Genomic DNA, 21,759 nt, shown 5'->3' with positions numbered 1-21,759 from the left:
TGGCAGGGGTTGGACCATTCAGCAAACTGGGCAAGAAATGGGTCACTGACCCTTCTCTCAGTACTCCTGGAGATAAGGCCTGAATATTTGAGCCTTTTTGAAATTCGTATATTGACATTCTAACACCCATGGTAACACTACTAGGAGGTGGAGCTTTGGGGAGAAAATTAGGTCATGAAGCTGGAGCTTTCATGAATGGAATTGGTGCCCTTATAGAGGAGACCCCAGAGAACTCTGTAGTCCCAAGACCCAGGTGAGGTTACGGCCATCTAGGAGGTGGGCTCTGACCAACACTGAATCTTCTGGTGCCTTCATCTTGGACTTCTAGCTTGCAGAACTATGAGAAATATATTCCTGTTTTTATAAGACACCAATCTATTTTATCATAGCTTTCAGAAGAAACTAAGAAGACACTTGGCTTCATTTTAATTTGTTTACTTTATGGGCTACTGACCAAGATTTCATTTGAACAAAGGTTCTATAACTAACAAAGATGGAAAACCCCTAGCTGAGTTCAACTCCCTAATATTAAACATGATCTGTAGGAGCACAGAGAGGTCCAGCAGCTGTCAGTGTCTGACCCTGGGTCAAAAACAAATCTATATCTATAATGGGAGTCCTTTTTTTTCTTTTAACATAATAATACATTGAGGGGAATAATTTGTAAATTTGCTCAGAGTCCTGGCCAATTTTCTGCTCAGCTACCCTTTCGCTCCCATTTAGTAAAAATCTTTAAATATGCACTTCATAATTCACTTGAAAGTAAAATTTGCCTAGGAAGCCATTGTAGGTTCCTTTGGTCATCCATTCCCTGTGCCTGTGCTCTGATAGAAAGACCCACACTGTGGCTAAAGGCATATTCTTTTTTATTTTTCATTTTAACTGACTTCAGGCACCATGTGGGTGCATTTTGGCTGTGACTTTCTCCGTTCTGTTTCTAAACATAAGATACTTTATTCTAAAAAGTAAATAAATTAGAAATATGATCTGAATCACTGAGTATCCCACTTGTCATCAAAGGGCTTCAGCAAATGCCTATTTATTTCTTCTATCTTCCACGGAGGGTTATCTGATTCTCCCATAAGTCTTGCTAGTATATATATTGTTCATGTACAGTCACTGGAGCAAACATGCTTCAGGTGAAATATTAGTATTAAAAAACATTCTTAAAACTAGAAAATAAATAATGCTTTTGGCACTGTTTAGGAAAGTTTCTGTGGCAGATAGAAAAATTCTACAATGTCTACAGCACTGAGATGGAGAAATCTGTTGAGTCCAGTTCATGCTTAGTAAAGCATTCACGGTGTCTTGCTGTGACATTAATCAACCCTCGAGTCACTCTGTCAGGGATTTGTAAGACTGTAGAGCAGATAATCACAGTGCCCATGAAATTACTGAAAAAGAAGACTCATAGTCCTTCACTCCCCCACCCTCTTATCCAGTCATTTGAAGTTCAGACCTAGAAGACCATGGTGGAAACCCCCTGCTGTGGGATCACCACCCCCCCCCCCCCACCCCTCAACCCCTGTTCTCTGGAGCTGATGTGCTAATCTGACAGCATCCTTTTTTTTAAATTTATTTTTTAACTGAAGGATAATTGCTTTTGCAGAATTTTGTTGATTTCTGCCAAACATCAACATGAATCAGCCATAGGTAGTAAGGGCTTCCCTGGTGACTCAGACAGTAAAGAATCTGCCTGCAAATGCAGGAGACGTGGGTTCCATTCCTGGGCTGGGAAGATCTCTGGCAGAAGAGAATGGCTACCCACTCCAGTATTCTTGCCTGGAGAATGCTATGGGCAGAGAAGCCTGGCAGCCTACAGTCCATGGGGTCGCAGAGTCCGACATGACTGAGCAACTCTATTGACTTCCCAATATTTTCTTAGATACCTTGGTCTCTGCACTTTTGCCTTCCAGCTGGGTTACCTTGTACTCACTAGTTCCTCTCAATATTCATGAACCACCTAGATTCTTACCCCAACTTCTTATTCCACTTAATGTCTTCCTGGCCTTGACCTCTGAAGAGCTGTGTTACCTGCCAGGCATTTACCTGTCAAAAAGGCTTCTGATTGTAACTTTCCACAGTCCTAGCTGTGTCCTTATCTATGCCGATATTTATAAACACTTCACTAGAGTAAGGAAAAATGGAAACAAAATTGTTTTATCTGGGAGAAGACTTGTATTTCTATTCTCCTTGATGAATGAGTGAATGTTTTAATTGTATGAAAATATAGTCACTGAGATAGCTGTGGACAGAGTAGACATATAATTCACGATGGGGTATCAAACAGTAAAACAGAAAAAAAATCGATTATGGTGTGGTCAATTTTTTTAAACCCACCTTCTGATTCTAGGATGCACACTGAGAATAGAGAGCTTGTGAACAAGGCAAGTTGTCCTCCCCATGAAAACTAGAAACTGCTTGCTACCTGTAGAAGCTGGGATAGTCTAAACACACTTCCTTACTATTTTAGGGCAGGGCTGGGAGATGAAGACGTTTGGCTTGATTCAGTACTTGGAGAATGAACTTGGATTCCTTCCAGATGAAGAGAACAAGAACCCACTACAGTTAGTGTATTACTTGTTAAACAGAAGTGGCTCTCTTGATGTGGATTAGTTTTAGATGTGGATCAGTAGGACAGAAGAAGGTCAGAAAGTGACACAGGACCAGGAGAAGGGGTGAAAACATTTCCTTATCCTGATTAACAATATCATCAATCCTCTTCAAAGGAGAGAGTGTATAAATCCAAATACTGTGGGTATGTATTTATATATTTGTTTAAGTAAATAGTTTTGCAAACTATGTTTATTCATTGAGTGATTAATTTGTTAAGAGTTTATTCGTGGAAGGTCTGCTTTCTAGAATGATAGTATTTTATATTTTTTGAGCATGTCAGAGGCTCTGCTTTAAGCACCTTACATGGATTAAGTCATAGACTCTTTACAATAACCATGAGAGGAGTATTATTATTATCCCCATTTATAGATGAACTTGAAATACTGAAACCTTAGGCAGCTAGTCGAAGGCAACCTAGCTAGTAAGGAGAAGCACAGTTTGAACACAGGCAGTAAGCCTGCAGAGCCTGCACCCTAAACCACTGTACACATGGCCTGTCACCCGAGTCCCTAATCTGAAGAGTTTCTGGTAGATGCGCGGAGGACATTACACTGACAATCCTCTGTCTTCATTTAGCTTAGGACCTGGAAGTCCAAGCCCTACCTTTTGGAGGGATGCCTGGGTTCAGGATTAATTTTAAACTGAGTTCTATGAAAACCCATTTTTAGAATTATTGAGTGTGGATGTAATTAGTGTAATGACAGCAGATACTATAATTATGCCAATGGCATTATTTGTGTAAATGTGGTACATATAAGGAAATCAGTAGATTATATAATTGTAGCACCGTGATGAACTAGCAAGATTCCTTCTTAAATTAGATAAAGATATGTGTAACCAAAGAACACAGATTTTTAACTCTGGGGGTGAAAGGAAGGAATTACTCAGATTTTGGTCAAGGCAAAATAAATTTCATTTTAAATATTTTTAAACACTTCTTTTCAAAATCACATGTATCACTAAATACTTTAACTAGGCTCAAGGAAGACTAGTTTTCTCATCTGATATTCTCTGTGGACCAGATGAGCTGAATCCCAAATGAGGACATGCTTGGTGTGAAAGTTCTGAGAGCATGGGCCTCTCATCACCAGCTCCCAGTTTTCTTATCTCTCTTTGAAAGAAACCTGGACCTCAGGCATACTCCAGGGCTCAATAATATTTTATTTTCACATGTCTTCAAATAATTTTAAAGCCATGTTATTTAACTAAGCCAGTTATTGCACTTGAAAAATATGCGAAATCATATTATGTCCATTTCTAAAATGAAGCACTTAAATATTCCTTCAGTAAAAGGGGGAAAAAAGGAGCATAAAATTAACCCAAGAAGTCCCTACTCACTGGCCAAATTAGGGGCCACTGGTGTCAGAGCTACTTACTGTGAGAGGAAAGAAAAGTAGGTGGAAGACGTGATTCCCTGAGATTTTGAGTTTTTTTTTTTAATTGTTTGTTTTGTTTTTTGTTGTTAACTTGAATCACTTTGCACAGCTCTCTTCCACGTCTGGGTTTTAGCCATCTCAGTTAAGGTTGGCTATTCTAACACAGCATAGAATGGGACCCCAGAAAGCTAGTCCCAGCTCTTGGGACTTGGACAAACTAGTTTCAATCTAATGGCAAGTAAAGATCATCTCCAGCTGGGAAGACAACTTGGCTAAACTTGTATCACAAAAAGATTAATAAAATACCAGTCTCCTATGTTAGCATCAACCTTTCAGGACAGCTGATAAAGAAACTAGGCTTAGAGAGACTAGGTGACAGTAGAGATCACCAGTTTCTGAAAATTCAGAGCACCACTTTGAGTAACTGTCAGTTATGGTGGAAAAACACAATTTTTTTCACAGACACACATGTATCTGTGTGTCTTTGTTTAGCTCTGTATGCATTAAAATGTAAATATAAACACAAATATATATACAGCTAAATTTCTTGAGGATCAGATTTAATTTTTAGGTCAAGACATCTGGGTCTATAATTTGTATTGTTTTAAAAATTCAATGCAGTAAGAAACTATGGTATTTCTGATGGTGAAAACAAAGGTTTCTAAAGAATTTTCAGCATACCATACTGAACAATGTTAATGCTTGTTTTGTAAAAATGTAAAAAAACAGAATAATCTTTATAGGAAAGCAAGACAAGTTAGTTTTTCACAGAGAATTTGTTCTTTTGACATCAAAAATCTCAAAGGAGGAAGGGATTTTGAGGTTATCCAATTCAAATCTTACTTAGTGAAATTGTAATCTAACTAGTAATAAGGAAGAAGAATTTCAACTTACAGGCTTTGGGGTTTTCCATGGAGAAAAGAAACCTGCAATAAAGAAAACAATATATGAACTTTGAAAATACATTCCACTACCACTTACAGGTAGCATGATATTAAGACAACCACAAGTACTTTATATAAGTTAATAGTAAACAACAACAACACATTCTGCGTGGCTGCACAGTTTTTTTTTCAAAGGGAACAATTTTATTGGAATTATATTAATGATTCTAGGAATATTTCTTTATTTGGCAGCTGAGGATTCTGAAGCCCAGCGATGGTGAGGAACTGTGTGGCAAAAGATCAGTCACTTTACAAGAGCTAAGGCTGAGTCATCCTTCGGGATTTCTGTGGCACAGCCTTAGCTGTGTGTGGATGTGGGTATGGGTGTGGGTGGGTGGGGTGGGAAGAGAGAGAGAGAGGGAGAGAGAGAGGGAGAGAGAGGGAGAAGGAGAGGGAGAGAGAGACAGAGAGAGGGAGAAGGAGAGGGAGAGAGAGACAGAGAGAAAATGAGAAACAGTGAGGGGGGTAGAGAGGGACAGACAGAGAGAATATAGATAGAAATTAAGACTTTTAAAGGTTAACACCTGTGACTAGTATAATAAATAATTCTGCTTTATGTGGTTAGAAATCAATCAACAAGCCTTCATTAATCCTACATTTATAAATAATGTATATACTTATATCATGAATAGATTCTACTATAACTGTATATGAGCCGTTTCTCCCACTGACTTCTCTACAGCAGATATCTATTTTATTATCCCTCTGCCCTAGTGACAACACAATGTTTTTCATGAAGAAGCGGCTAAAAATGTTTGTTAATTGAGTGAATCATGTATCATCAAAGACAGGATTTTTTCAACTCATTGAGCTCTTTCAATGATCACAAATGGTGTGACGGTTGAACTGGCTTTGTTTGATCTGAATGACCTTTAAGATAATTAAAAGTAAAGGACAGATTAATTCCTTTTTCCTTTATTGTTATTATTTTATCACACACTGACCCCAGCAAGCCAAAACACAAGCCAAAACACAAGCCAAAATACAGAACAAAATTACCTTCTTCTCATACCATCTCTCCCCTCTTTCAATGACTTCACTCATGTTAATATTAGGTGGTGTCTGATAAAATGCCCAATAAAAAATGGAATGTTGAAAATATGCCACGTAATGCTTATTACCTTTAAAACTTGGACTGGCATAGAATGGGCCATGGTTTTCAACTATTTCCATTTATAGGAAATATCCACAGAAAACTAGACACACACTTATCTAGATGCTGAGGCAATCCAACTCAGGCACAGTATAAATACTAATTTAAATACTAATTGCACCTCAACACAAACGTTGTAAATAGCTGATGCTGCATTTTATGAAAAGAGTGAAAGCATGTAAGCCATCATATTCCTCAATTTTCCTTGGAACACAGAGTTAAATTTAATGCTGAAGTATAACAACTGTCTTACCTAAGGAGATGGGTGGAATTGGCTTACTTTCTTGTATACTCTGTATGTATGTTCTTATTTCTCTTTCTAACTATTAAAAAAGTTCTATTCAATGTGTGGCTTGATTATCCTTTTTGATAATAGCTGAGAGTAAAATTACAGATAAATAAATATATTTATCTCTTTGACTCATTCTGTAAAATGCTAATGAAAACAATTTGACCAATAATTATAAAAGTGAAAAGCATTGTGACCTATTGGCCAATTAACTATTATTCTTATTGAAGGATAAAATTTATTTGCTGTTTCATGGAATTGTCAGCAATGGTTCTTTTGAGAAAAGATGTCATTTATACATTCTCACAATGTTAAAACATTCAGTGATTTCCTCTGCTTTCTCTGTGTTCCTCCTTTTTCTTCTTCCTGCAGTGCCAGAATGGATTTTGAGTATTTGCTGCTTTACATTTGCTAGGTGCTGGGAGTTTCTTAGATTTACAGATGTATTGAAAATGGTTTCTTTTTATGGAGCTCTCATCTCCACATGGGGCATTATCTTAAAAGATGATTATTCCTCCTGTGGAAAATGTATAATCATGGGACCTCTCAGCAGTTACGGTGCCAGAACTGAAATGGCATAATAGGGACATTGGTTAAGATAAGACAAGGAGAGAGGGCCATTTAATTTGACCACCTGTCATCACTGGCACATTGACTTCCTCTTCTTTTGAGGTTGTTTTATTCAGTCTGACCTCAGACTATTGGCATGACGCAGGACTCTCCACTGTGCCCATTATGGCAGTTTCTGAAATATGCCTAATGCTGAGTTGTGAGGAAGAGGCTTCGATCTCCGAAGCAATAGCTTTACTTTCTGAGTCATTGTCAGAAAGAAGCTGCTTGTTTCAGAGTAAGTAATTTTAGGTAGCAGAAATAATATCAGAATATATTTCCTTAAAAATAAATAACTTACGTGAGTCTTAGAGTTTCTTTGGCAAATTAGCAATCATGCTATAAACACTTAAATGAAGATGAACAGAAAACATTTATACAACATTGCAATACCACATTGCAAAGCAATTATCCTACAATTAAAAATAAATTATATAAAAAGGTACATAACTCTTCTTTAAAGATTTAATTGGTTGGCAGTTTGCTGTTCTGATAATTGTGTAAATAAAAATGCAAAAGAATAAAGAAAGAAAAGAAAACATCTATTTTGGGTATACCCAATTTGGCCCAATTAATTGATAAAATCATGTTTTCTACATGATTAATCTCCAGTTTTCTGCTCGGCTTCATTGGAAGAGCTCCATAAATACTATAATAGCATGGGTCAAATAATGTAGGTCAAATGCTATAATAATGTGGGTCAAATGATTATAAATGTACAATAAATTTTTGTAGGGATTACACCTCTAAGAAATCTAGTTTATTGCAATGAACATAAAATACCCCAAACAAAATAAGAACTTTTAAATCCTTATTTCTGGAAGTTTTCTTTTTTTGAAATCATTCTGGCCAAAATAGATCACAGAAGGAAGACAGGCTTGGTTTGTTGAGACAATTACTTTTGGGTGTCTCACCACCTACACTCAGGGATACAGGATGAGGAATACAGATAGCTTTTTCTTAAGCCTTTCAGAGCTGATAGTCCTTTTTACAAAGGCAAATTCATAAAAAAGGGATTTTTCTTTAAAATACTAATAAAACTTGCTTTATATTTTAGTTTATTTCTGGCCTTTATTTTCCCTACTTCTATAGAAAGTAGAATATTATAATTCTCTTATAGAATTAAAATTCATTTATTTTATTTATTTATTATAATAACTTAACCTGTTTTCCATACTGATCATTTATTGAACTGTGTTGAGATCCAACCAGTCCATTCTAAAGGAGATCAGCCCTGGGATTTCTTTGGAAGGAATGATGCCAGAGCTGAAACTCCAGTACTTTGGCCACCTCATGCGAAGAGTTGACTCATGGGAAAAGACTCTGATGCTGGGAGGGATTGGGGGCAGGAGGAGAAGGGGACGACAGAGGATGAGATGGCTGGACGGCATCACTGACTCGATGGATGTGAGTCTGAGTGAACTCCGGGAGTTGGTGATGGACTGGGAGGCCTCGAGTGCTGCAATTCATGGGGTCACAAAGAGTCGGACACGACTGAGTGACTGAACTGAACTGAACTGAACTCTAAAGACAATAAAAGTGAAAGACCTCAAGAAACAGTTATAAGCTAACTGAAACATGAGTAGGGACATTTTAAAAAGGAAAAAAGCAAGAGAATAAATGGGAAAATTTAGATGCAGCCAATAAGGAAATTTCAATGCATTTAATATGAAGCAGAAAACTGAGTTAGATCTCTAAAATCTGTCTTCTTTAGAACAAGAAATAAAGTTAAAATATATTTTTAATTCCTCATGTAAAAGCACAATTAGATGGGCAGAGAAACAGAAACACAGTACAAATAGCTTAAACAGAAATTCTGATGCTTAAAAATGAAGAGGAGAGAAGGCAAAACCAGTTTCATACTGAAAGTTAAATCAAATTTACATATCAACTACATACAATTTTAATAATTATAGGACTATGGTTGCCCAGTTAAATATGAATTTCAGATAAACAGTGAATAACTTTTTAGTATGTCCTGTAGACTGACTGCATGAGACATATACTGCATAGGACATACTTATATTAAAAATTACTTGTTTATCTGAAATTCAATTTAATTGGGAAGTCTACATTTTCATTTTCTAAATTTGAACACCCTATATAGGGAACATTTTATATAAGACCTGGGTAATGAGAGTTGGACTGTAAAGAAAGCTGAGCACCGAAGAATTAATGCTTTTGAACTGTGGTGTTGGAGAAGACTCTTGAGAGTCCCTTGGACTGCAAGGAGATCCAACCAGTCCATCCTAAAGGAGATCAGTCCTGGGTGTTCATTGGAAGGACTGATGCTGAAGCTGAAACTCCAATACTTTGGCCACCTCATGCGAAGCGCTGACTCATTGGAAAAGTCCCTGATTCTGGGAGGGATTGGGGGCAGGAGGAGATAGGGGGTAACAGAGGGGATGAGATGGCTGGATGGCATCACCGACTTGATGGACATGAGTTTGGGTGAACTCTGGGAGTTGGTGACAGACAGGGAGGCCTGGCGTGCTGCGATTCATAGGGTCGCAAAGAGTCGGACACAACTGAGTGACTGAACTGAACTGAACCAGTTAAAAATGAAAACACAATAGCAATGTCTACTGTAGGTAATACCCACTCAATTAAGTAAAAATGCAGAAAATATTTAGTATTTCCCATTTTTGCACCATCTCCAATGTTTTATTGTTAGGAACCTTGCTTTAGGAGAAACCAGAAAACATTCTATGCACATCATTGGATTGCGTTGGTTGGTTGTTCATAAGAAACAATTGTTGCCTAATGTCTGACCTCAGGTGATACAAACTCTGTGTGGCCAATGTCAGTGCCGCAAAGGAACATTTTCAAATTGTGCGATGACTGGTTAGCAATAGTGCCTTATCATAAGAAAGTTCCACAAAGTGGCTTTTATCAGAAACTACTTCTGACACATGATACCCCAAATGAAAGAATATCAGTATATTTATTGCAGCTCTGAAGGGAGAGTCACTTTCTAGCATGCATTTGTGAGTTGTTTGGTAAGAGTTTTTGTTGTTGTTTTTTAATCATTATATAATAATTATTTTCACAGGGCACAAGATGATGAACTTTCTTAAAACTCCCCACTTCAAATAAGGGCTCAAAAGAGCAACTTAATCAGAGAATGCCATCATGATATCTTCAGTTTGGAATTAGGCCAATGCAATTTTTTGGGATTTCTAGTAATTTCCTCAAACAGGACTAAATCTTTCAATATGCCTCTACAGTCTGTTTGATATACTGAACTACCGTTTGCAGAATGTGAGATGATTTTTTCTTTAACTGAAGTACTTGCTGCAACATATGACTCTGGCTTTGAAAACTATCATTAATTTCATGCATTTTATAGAAAATTCCATTTACTACAAATGACAGAGATGCAGGAGAAACACTTTCTATTTCTCTTTTTCTTTAAGCAACAGAAAAGGACTAGGAACCATTTTGAACTAAAGGCCTGTTTCAGCAGAGATGTCCATGCTCTGAGTTACTAAAAGCTTTGTTCTGGTTTGCTTGAAAAATAAGATAGAACAATTGAATATACCTAAGACTACTCTTAAGAGTCCCTTGGACTGCAAGGAGATCAAACCAGTCAATCCTAAAGGAAATCAACCCTGAATATTTATTGGAAGGACTGATGCTGAAACTGAAGCTCCAATACTTTGGCCACCTGATGCGAAGAGCTAACTCACTGAAAATGACCTTGATGCTGGGAAAGACTGAGGGCAGGAGGAGAGGGGCAACAGAGGATGAGATGGTTGGATGGCATAACCGGCTCAATGGACATGAATTTGAGCAAACTCTGGAAGACAGTGGAGGACAAAGGAGCCTAGTATGCTGCAGTCCATGGGGTTGCAAAGAATTGGATATGACTGAGTGACTAAACAACTATATACTTTAAGTATGGTTAATATGGCAAATGTTATGTCACATATATTTTATCACAATTTAAAAAATAAAAAAGTAGAGCAATAAAAAGAGGAAAAAGAAAGGGAGAATAAAAGTACACACATATCACATGAATGTGAGAAAAAAAAAAGAGAAAGTGAGAAAGATAATTTTTTTCACAATCCTTTGGCTTAAAGCTCAGTATTCGGAAAACTAAGATCATGGCATCTGGTCCCATCACTTCATGGGAAATAGAAGGGGAAACAGTGGAAACAGTGTCAGACTTTATTTTTTTGGGCTCCAAAATCACTGCAGATGGTGATTGCAGCCATGAAACTAAAAGACGCTTACTCCTTGGAAGGAAAATTATGACCAACCTAGATAGCATATTCAAAAGCAGAGACATTACTTTGCCAACAAAGGTCTGTCTAGTCAAGGCTATAGTTTTTCCAGTGGTCATGTATGGATGTGAGAGTCGGACTGTGAAGAAAGCTGAGCACTGAAGAATTGATGCTTTAGAACTGTGGTGTTGAAGAAGACTCGTGAGAGTCCCTTGGACTGCAAGGAGATCCAACCAGTCTATTCTAAAGGAGATCAGTCCAGTCCTGGGTGTTCTTTGGAAGGACTGATGCTAAAGCTGAAACTCCAATACTTTGACCACCTCATGCCAAGAGTTGACTCATTGGAAAAGACTCTGATGCTGGGAGGGATTGGGGGCAGGAGGAGAAGGGGATGACAGAGGATGAGATGGCTGGATGGCATCATTGACTCGATGGACATGAGTTTGGGTGAACTCTGGGAGTTGGTGATGGACAGGGAGGCCTGGCATGCTGCAATTTATGGGGTCACAAAGAGTCAGACATGACTGGGGGACTGAACTGAACTGAACTTGGTACCCTGCTGGAGGTCAGAAAACCCACCTGGCCACTTGTACAGACCCTCCCACCTCTTAAATGATCATTTCTTACAAAGGATTGTGACTAATAAAGGAGATTCATGTCCCTACTACTTCCTGAAAATATTTCAGGGACAGTGAGAAATTCTTCCTATAGAGGAAATCATCTTTTTTTTTTTTTTTAAGTTTCCCAAAGCGGAGAAAGACCCAAGGTTTTAAAAAGCATCCAGTTAAGGCTAATTTAAGGGAGAAAAATACCACTAATACAGTTAATCTTTAATTTAAAGATCCTCCCATTTTCCCACAGTCTGGCAAATTTTCCATCAAAAATTCAGCCTTCAGTAAATGTAAGCCAGCAGGGTAATGAGCTAATTTCCATTAAAACTAGTTCAGTGTTATTCATTTTTTTTTCATGTTCTTGACTGATCATGTATTTCTTATTAAAATTCATTAAATGAGTTAAACCCTGCAGTTACCTTAGAAAATTTGTTTAAGCTGTTTCATATCAGCAAAAAGGGACTTTTTCTTAATGAAACTGACCTAGGCTAAGAAACAACCTTTCCATTAAGATACTGCTGGTGGTACCCTAACCTCAACATCACCATGTTTCAGTCAAGCAAATTATTCAATTTGCAAAGAAAATTTCAAATTAGTTGCCATCTTTGGCCTACAGAATCCATTTTTGTGTGGAGAGCTGAGGCGTTCTCTGCAATGCTTTAAAAATGATCCTTTCTGCATCTTTTAAATAAAAGTGTTTTACTTATAAACACTGTAAAGCTGTTTTTCAGAAGGCCATTTCCCCCCAGGGCTTTGTTCTTTATGGAGAGAGCAATCTGACCATTTCAAGTAATCCCAGCGAGTATTGAGAAAGGATAAGCCTGCACATGTTGTCTTCTGATAAACTCAGTTACATAAAGGATACATTCAAAATAAAGCAGGCCAGGTAGATAGCCTTGAACAGGAATAAAGCAACACACTGGAAGAGGAAGAATTGTGTCAGTGAGGCTAAAACTCAGACTGAGGTGAGGCTTGCTGAAAATATTAGCAACTACAAAGGGCTTATGCTCTGAACAAGACAGAGGGCAAAGAAGAGAGAACCACTCCATGTGCTTATGGTGGGCTGTAAACAGTTGGCAATGGAGAGGTGGCAGGATATCAGTCTTGCAAACAGAAAAGTCCATTTCTGAGAACAATTTTCTTTATAATAACGGATATGTAGCATTAAATTCTGTTCTATTGAGAAACCCATCTAGAAACATCTTTAAGTAATTTCAGAGAGATTAAACACTTTAGTCATTCAATTACACCAACATTAAATACATGTTTATTAAGTTGTGAGTGTGTCACAAGCACCACAGACTCCACACGGCAAAACGGAAGCTTCGGCCTTCCCTCCTACTTCTTATCTTATGTGTTCAATATTTGGGAAAATTTCACCTGCCTTCCCAAATTTTAAAGGCAGGAACCTGAAGTCATTCTTAATCTCTTTCCCTCACTTCCTTTTCACCAACTTTTGTCTATTCTACCACCAAAATCTATTTCAAACCCACATCTCTACAGTCACCATTATAATCCACGCTCACCATCATTTTTACCTCAACTGAAGCTACAGTAAATTTGCTGATGTCACCGAATCTGATCATGCTTAAAATCCTTAAATGGATTCCCACACATTTATGATAAAACACAAAACCTCCAAGGACTTACCTAAGTTTGTCCCTACCCACTCCCCTGGAGAAGGGAATGGCAACCCACTCCAGTATTTTTGCCTGGAGGACCCCTTGGACAGAGCAGCCTGGTGGGCTACCATCCATAGGGTCACAAATAATCAGACATGACTGAACAACTTAGCACACACACACTCTCCCCAGAGTTATTTCCTCATGGGTTATTTCCTTTCACTCACTGAAATTCATTGACTATAAGCCAGGCTTCTCTAATCACAGAGCCTCTGCATAATCTCCTTCATTTACCTATCCTTTTTAACCCTCCACCAAATCATCTCTGGCTCCTTCTTTATGTGTCAGCTTAAACACTACCTCCTCAGGGAAGATGCCCCTGACCTTTCATCTTAAATCTAAGTCATTCATAATTATTTTTCATTGCATTCTCTATTTTTCTTCATATGGAATTTATCACTATTTATAGATATATTTGTGAAACCATATTTATGCAATTGTATTTGTGAGATTGTTAGTTTAATGCTCACCTCTTCTTCTAGAGTATAAATTCCACTAGGGGAGATCATATCTATTTTGTTCACAATGTATTCCCCGTACTTAGCACAATGCCTGACACACAGCATATACTTCAATAGACACATTTTAATGAATTAATAGTAGTAGTGAAGAGTGAGGAGGGTAGCAGGAGTCACAAGATACTCAGAATGATTTGCGTGGCATGGAGGAGTATAAAGGAGAAGATGAAATCCATGATGACTTCTAACTTGGGAAACTGGGTGGTTTCATTAGCTGAGATACAAAATACAGGAAAAAGGTTTCTTTGAATGGAGTCTAGAAAGTTAGGTTATGGGCAAAATGAGTTTGAGGTGCCTTTTGGAGTTTGGATTCAAATGTAGTCGAACTACATTTTGAAGTCTCAACCTTAGTGAATTTGGGTTCAGGTAAAGTCAGGTAGTAGTTAGCTTTCTTGTCTGGAGCTTAATAGAGGTTATCAGGATTAGAGATATAATATGTTAGGTGAAACTTAAAACAAGACACCAAAATTGTGTGGCATGAAAAGAGACCACTTCATGGTATGTAGAATGAATGAAAGTATCTGAGACGTAACTGAAAGTCAAGTAAGAAAAAGGTTTCAAGAAGTAGTAAACAGAAATACTCATAAAATAAGGCCTTAAGAAGTTTGTCAAACAGGAGGGTCACAGGTGGTCACAGGAGTGGCAGTTGATTGCTAGAACAAAGGCAGAAATCAGATTTCAGTGGGTCTGAATGAATGGGAAGTGAGGAAGTGGAACTGAGAAGTGTCATAGTGGCTATGGGAGGAATAAAGCTGCCCATAAAGGGAAGATTTCCTTTTGGAGAAGCATGCATTTAGATGAGATGGTATCTGAACAGAGACAGAGTCTGAAGATTGAGGAGAAAAGGAGATAACTGGTGGAATTATTTCATGAGGAGATAAGAGGTGGGATCCAGAGTGTAAAGGGGAGAAATTAACGCTAATTGAGAGAGCACAAGCATCCAAGTCCTTATCAAGAGGCCAGAGCAGATCTTTGGGGAAAACCTCCAGGATCTACCTCATGGGGCAGGGATGGGACTGAGTAGAATTTACTCATAGTGGCTGAGAGTGGCAAAAGCAGTGGGGGTTTGTAGGGGCTCTGAGTATGCAGGGAAACTGGAGGAGAGAATAAAAGTAACCAGTGTCAAAATGTTTGGTTCATGGGGATGAGACAAAGATAAGAACAGAAAAACAACTTCTGGCACAGCACAGTGGAGAGGCTGTGCACACAGAACGGGGGATAATGCTGACCTGGACTCTAGCCCCAGCTCCACCTGTCACTAGCTGTGTGGTCACACACACACTTGGCAGGGCGTGTACACCAGGATCAAGCTCCGGGCTCTGAGTGAGGCTCTGGGTTTGCTTTATGGCTTATGCCTGGGTGGCCGTGAGTGAGTCCCCTGATCAAGGTTCAGATCCCTTATCTGTAACAAAGATGATAATAATCGGGACTACTGCAGTGGGAACTAAATAAATGTGCACTTTACATTTTACCAATTTAAAATGGTGCATTGTTCCACTTAATGGCTCTGATGTATTCTGAATTCTTTTTCTGCAAAACAGAGGCCCACTTTTCAGAAAGGTGTTCAACAATTTATTGCCACAATGGATATATTATTTTCTTCTCTTAGTTGTTTTAAGCTTTTTGCTCTTTTAACATTCCTTTTTAAGGTCTTTTAAATTGCCTTTTAAGGTCTTACAAGTTCCCTATTGCTATATGAAAGTATGAAAGTGAAAGTCGCTCGGTGGTGTCTGACTCTTTGCGACCCCAAGGATTATACAGTCCATGGAATTCTCCAGGCCAGAATACTGGAGTGGGTAGCCTTTCCCTTCTCCAGGGGATCTTCCCAACCAGGGATCGAACCCAGGTCTCCTGTATTGCAGGGATTCTTCACCAGCTGAGCCAGAAAGGAAGCCCAAAAATATGGAGTATGGCTTATTTTGCTTTGCTAAACAAAGTAAATAGTTATTTTCATCCTACTATGATTCTCCCTTAAGTTCCTTCTATCCTGGTTAGAGAAGTAAGGTGGCCCACTTTTACCTCACTCTACAGTCTTTGTGCTCTATGTAAACTGTATCCCCGGTTTACATGATTATATTCAATATCATGATTTTTAAAATGTTTAAAATTGTCCCTAGATTTACATTTTCCTATAACTATTTATATAATAATTACTCAGACTTAATCAACTAACCTGTTTTTAACGCTCATTGGGCTTCCCGGTGGTGCTAGTGGTAAAGAATCCACATGCCAATGTAGGAGACACAGAGATATGGGTTTAATCCCTGGGTTAGGAAGATCCCCTGGAGTAGGAAATGGCATCCCACTCCAGTATTCTTGTCTAGAAAATTACATGGGCAGAGAAGCCTCACAAGATACAGTCTGTAGGGTCACAAAGAATTGGACATGACTAAGCACAATTCCTTTTCTCAGTGTTGAGTAAGATATTCTGTGAGAATTGTTCCACATGTGGATGTATTTGTGGAAGGTTAGTTCCATGTACTTCTCTTTTGCCATCTTGATTCCTCCTCCTACAATTCCTTTCATACCATTATAACCATGGTATAAAAGGATTAATAAAACTATCTTGGGGTTTTGAATTTTGGTTGCCAGTATATGTGTGTAATTTTTTCAGAAATAGCATAATGTTTGATTTTGTAGGTACAATATTGGCCTTCTACATTCTAGTCTTTAAAATTGGTACATGTGTTACTTTACATGGCTAAGGGGATTTTGCGGACATGATAAAGTTAAGGATCTTGAGATAAGGATCAATATTACTGGTAGAAGAGTATTGTATATGTGATTGCTGTTAAGATGGAACAAAGCTGAAGATTTACTGTTCTGTAACTGGGAAACTGCTCAATTGGGTCTCGACACCATTAACTCCTCACAGCATCAGTTCCACAGGATTCCCTGGTGGGTTAGTGGTAAAAAAATCTACTTGCTAATACAGGAGATGCAGGTTCAATCCTTTGGTCAGGAAGATAGCCTAGGAAGGAAATGGCAATCCACCCCGGCATCCTTTCCTGGGGAAATCCCATGGACAGAGGACCCTGATAGGCTACAGTCCATGGGGCCCCAAAAGAGTCAGACACAACTGGGCAGCTAAACAACAACAATCAGGTCTACATTTTACTGATTCTAGTGAACAAAATCTTCTGAGATAATTACAGTCCTCCAGGTTTGTTTATTCTGACCCTCTTACTTCATTAAGTATCACGTTGCTTGATTTTTGCATTTCAACCTGCTCTGTCCATTTCTGTTTTTTTTTCAAATGTCATACCTTCTAGCATCGGAGGATTCCTAGCATGTTTTCTCAGTTTCTTCTGTTGTCTACAGTAAATCTATTTCAGTGTCATGAAGGTTGATCTTAAAGGCTAATTATAACTATCCCTTTCTTACATGCTTAGCTTTTTGTTGTATGTTCCATGCTGGGTGTTACTTTTCTTTTTTTTTAAGGGAAGATTTATCCAGATTCAGGTTCATGGCCTGATTGCTGCTCACTCAGTTGTGTGAAATAATGCCCATTTTGGAGCTCATACAACAGTGAACACATGTGCACAGCTTGTAGCCAGACTTTCACTGGCAATGGTGTCACTTAGCTTTTCTGGACTGTAGGGAGCCTTCTCTTTGACACAACTTCGTAATTTTGTTTGCTTGGTTTGGCAAGAAACATTTGTGCTATAAAACTGTGAGATTGTCTCTATATACTACTCCAAAGGCTTCTTATAGTTCTACCTCCATCTTTGGAGCTTAATGTAATTGTACCACTGCCCCAGGAGGCAATTTTTCATCACCCTTGCCTCTCTGCTTTCTGTTATGCTGTGCTCTGGTATTTGAGACTTCAGAATTTGTTGAAAGAGAGTTGTAGGGAAATGAGAGTGATTGGTCAGCAGGGAAGAGGTATAAGCACAACTGATCAGTATCTCAGCAGTCTTATAAGTGCTAGAATCTGTGAATCTCAGACATTTTCTTTTCTATGTATTCTTGGCACTTTACTGAGCAATTCAGAGAAAGCAGAGAGACAATTCATTGCCCTGATGTGATTTTAAATAAAACTTTTTATAAAAAACAATTTTATCTCTATTTGTCTATGAGTTATATATACAAATATAGCATTATGTATTACTTTTTTCTATATTATTATTTATAAACTAATATCTGAAATATAGACAGAACTGATGCTTATCTCCTGCTCTAACTTAACAAGCTAAGGCTCCATCTTCATTTAAAGTTCTGCCATCCCTAATTAGCATCACTTAAGCAGTGTTGGTGGAGAAGGCAATGGCACCCCACTCCAGTACTCTAGCCTGGAAAATCCCATGGGCAAAGGAGCCTGGTAGGCTGCAGTCCATGGGGTCGCTAAGAGTCGGGCACGACTGAGCGACTTCACTTTCACTTTTCACTTTCATGCATCGGAGAAGGCAACCCACTCCAGTGTTCTTGCCTGGAGAATCCCAGGCGGAGCCTGGTGGGCTTCCGTCTATGGGGTCACACAGAGTCGGACACGACTGAAGCGACTTAGCAGTAGCAGTAGCAAGCAGTGTGGGCGGAGATAAAGTACAAATAAGACTGTCCTTGGAATGTATTTTTCAATCAATCACAAAACAGATAAAAATTTTGTTTGGTTGTGGTGGGAATTGGTGGTGCAGCTGAGTTTGTTTCTTTCTCTCCCCCTCTGCCCATTCTTACCCCTCAGGTTGTCCTGTGGGACTCTGCACAGAGGAAGGACACATGGTTTGACTGGGTCTGCTGTGGAGCGGAGGGTCAGAGTCCATATCTCAGCCCAAGATCACTGGGGGGTACTTCACTGACTACAGTCTGTGAATCAATGTTTTACATAACATGAAGACAGAAGATGCCCATTTTAGTTTGGGTTTTCCCAAAAGCAGGCCCTGATGTGAGGACTTGGGTTACCCCAAGAAGAAAAAATAAAGAATGTGGAAAGTGAATTGGGGACCAATTTGGGACTCCCCCTGTGGCTCTTCTGAGAAGCCTTGGGGAACACACATCAGAACCTTCTCCTGTGGAGTGGTGCGGCCAGGCCATTTGTGCTCTGACCCTCCTCTCCCACTGGGTAAATGGTTGCTCCTCACTGAGTATTGCTCTTCCAGGGTGCTAACTTTCCTGCATTTCTGGGGTGTCCCTGTGTAAGGCTGAGGAAGCACCTGTAGTGCCACAGAAAGTTCTGGGGTGGAGAATAGGAGACACTGGTGCTTGAGGCAGGACGGTCAGCTGAATGGAAACATCCACAGCTGCCTGTGAGCTCAGGTGAGCTAAGAAGACAAGGACCAAAAGTCCGTGGAGATGAAAACTGGCAAACCTTATCTGTGGTGGGAGGAAAAACTGAACAAATATGCCCTTAGAGTAATTGTTTTGGGGGAACAGAGGATTTACACAGCCTTAAAACAGGGATGACAGATAAGCTCCAACTCTGATGCCAACTCTGATCAACTGACTGCCTAGAGAGCTGTGTTGAGGAGGATTCTCAAAAGCCTCAGCAGAAAATCATACTTTATCAATTAGCATCCCAAACATGGAAATGGGAGGACAGAAGGGTGGCATGTGAGCCATGTGGGGCATGTATTTGTCACCCTGCTTTAAAGTGGAGACTATTTTTATTCATATCAGTGCTGAGATTTCTTTAATGAAATACAATTCTTTCAGAGATTTGACCTTTCAAAATGCACAGCATGTGGCCTGCCTTTGGTTAATGAAAGAATTCTCCAATTAATGTTATGAATAAGCCTGGGATAAACTTCAAAGGCACAGCAGTTACAGGCATTAGCCTTGCTATTCTGCTACAGGTTTCAAGTAAACATGCTAATTTTTTTCTCACTGATATATTAAAAAGTGTAAGAGTCATAATATTAACTAGAAAAAGGGATCAAAGGCAGACAGTGTTCAATAGCATTAGTGCTTGCTCATAGTGTCAGTGTTGAGAAAAGTATAATTTTGGAGGGGGATGTGAGAATATCTGAATTCTCTTAGCAAATTTCATTACACAATACAGTGTAATAACTATGGATGTGTTAATTAACTAGATGGGAGAAATCTTTTCACAATGTATATGTATGTCAAATCACCATGATGTACAATTTCATTTGTCAACTATATCTCAATAAAACTAGAAAAAAGTACCTTAGAGAAAAATAAATAGTCATTAAATCAAGTAGGGAAATTTTATAAGTACTTTGTCGTAATGTCTTGACAAGGAAAATATCACCATTTACCTTGGGTCACGGTTTGAACTGTTGATTCAAAGAATAAGTACAGTATTAAATATATCTCAACTTGTACTACTGCAATTCAACTTAATTTCAAGCCCTGTGGTTATTACTTCCTACTTTCTTTGAGTTTTTAGTTTTTGTGTGCTCAGCCATGTCCAACTCTTTGTGACCCCATGGACCGTAGCCCACCAGGCTCCTCCGTCCACAGGATTTTTCAGGCAAGAATACTGGAGGGGCTGCCAGTTCCTCCTTAAGGGGATCTTCCCGATGCAGGGGTTGAACCAGTGTCTCCTGCATTGCAGGTGGATTCCTTATCATTGAGCCATGGGTTCAGTTCAGTTCAGTCGATCGGTTGTATCTGACTCTTCGCGATCGCAGGGACTGCAGCACGCCAGGCTTCCCTGTCCATCACCAGCTCCTGGACTTGTTCAAACTCATGTCCATTGACTTGGTGACGCCATCCAACCATTTCATCTTCTGTCATCAGGGAAGCCCATTATTTCTCAGTTCTCACCTCCAATGATGTATCTGAATCTGTGCACGCATGCTAAATCACTTTAGTTGTGTTCGACTTTTAGCGACGCTATGGACTATAGCCCACCTGGCTCCTCTGTCCATGGGATTCTCCAGGCAAGAATATGGGAGCGGGTTGCCATGCCCTCCTCCAGGGATCTTCCCTGGTCTCTTAGGTCTCCTGCATTGGTAGGCAGGTTCTCTACTACTAGCACCAATGGGAAGCCTCCTACCAACCTACCATTAAGTACTAGCTGAACTACTTGATGAAAGTGAAAGAGGAGAGTGAAAAAGTTGGCTTAAAGCTCAACATTCAGAAAACTAAGATCGTGGCATCTGGTCCCATCACTTCATGGCAAATAGATGGGGGAACAGTGGAAACAGTGTCAGACTTAATTTTTTGGACTCCAAAATCACTGCAGATGGTGACTGCAGCCATGAAATTAAAAGACTCTTACTCCTTGGAAGGAAAGTTATGACCAACCTAGATAGCATATTCCAAAGCAGAGACATTACTTTGCCAACAAAGGCCCGTCTAGTCAAGGCTATGGTTTTCCCAGTAGTCATGTATGGATGTGAGAGTTGGACTGTGAAGAAAACTGAGCGCTGAAGAATTGATGCTTTTGAACTGTGGTGTTGGAGAAGACTCTTGAGAATCCCTTGAACTGCAAGGAGATCCAACCAGTCCATCCTAAAGGAGATCAGTCCTGGGTGTTCTTTGGAAGGACTGATGCTAAAGCTGAAACTCCAGTATTTTGGCCACCTCATGCAAAGAGTTGACTCATTGGAAAAGACCCTGATGCTGGGAGGGATTGGGGGGCAGGAGGAGAAGGGGACAACAGAGGATGAGATGGCTGGAGAGCATCACCGACTCAATGGACATGAGTTTGGGTGAACTCCGGGAGTTAGTGAAGTACAGGGAGGCCTGGCGTGCTGCGATTCATGGGGTCGTGGAGAGTTGGACAGGACTGAGTGACTGAACTGAACTGAACTACTGCCACTTGGTTCCA

The 21,759-nt window shown here is 39.3% G+C and overlaps 1 protein-coding gene across 13 annotated transcripts in view; it reads right to left on the bottom strand.

The window, feature by feature from the left end:
* Positions 1 to 21,759, bottom strand: part of MAGI2 (membrane associated guanylate kinase, WW and PDZ domain containing 2) — a 1,452,748-nt gene that overhangs the window by 206,790 nt on the left and 1,224,199 nt on the right. For all 13 annotated transcript variants that reach the window (XM_044947150.2, XM_025292002.3, XM_025292003.3 and 10 more), the window contains one exon: positions 4,887 to 4,918. In XM_044947150.2, the coding sequence (XP_044803085.2) occupies positions 4,887 to 4,918 (32 nt within the window). The remainder of the gene's footprint in view (positions 1 to 4,886; positions 4,919 to 21,759) is intronic.

The sequence above is a fragment of the Bubalus bubalis genome, chromosome 8 (genome assembly GCF_019923935.1).
Source record: "Bubalus bubalis isolate 160015118507 breed Murrah chromosome 8, NDDB_SH_1, whole genome shotgun sequence".
Lineage (NCBI taxonomy): Eukaryota > Metazoa > Chordata > Mammalia > Artiodactyla > Bovidae > Bubalus > Bubalus bubalis.
This window is presented reverse-complemented; position numbering and strand designations above follow the sequence as displayed.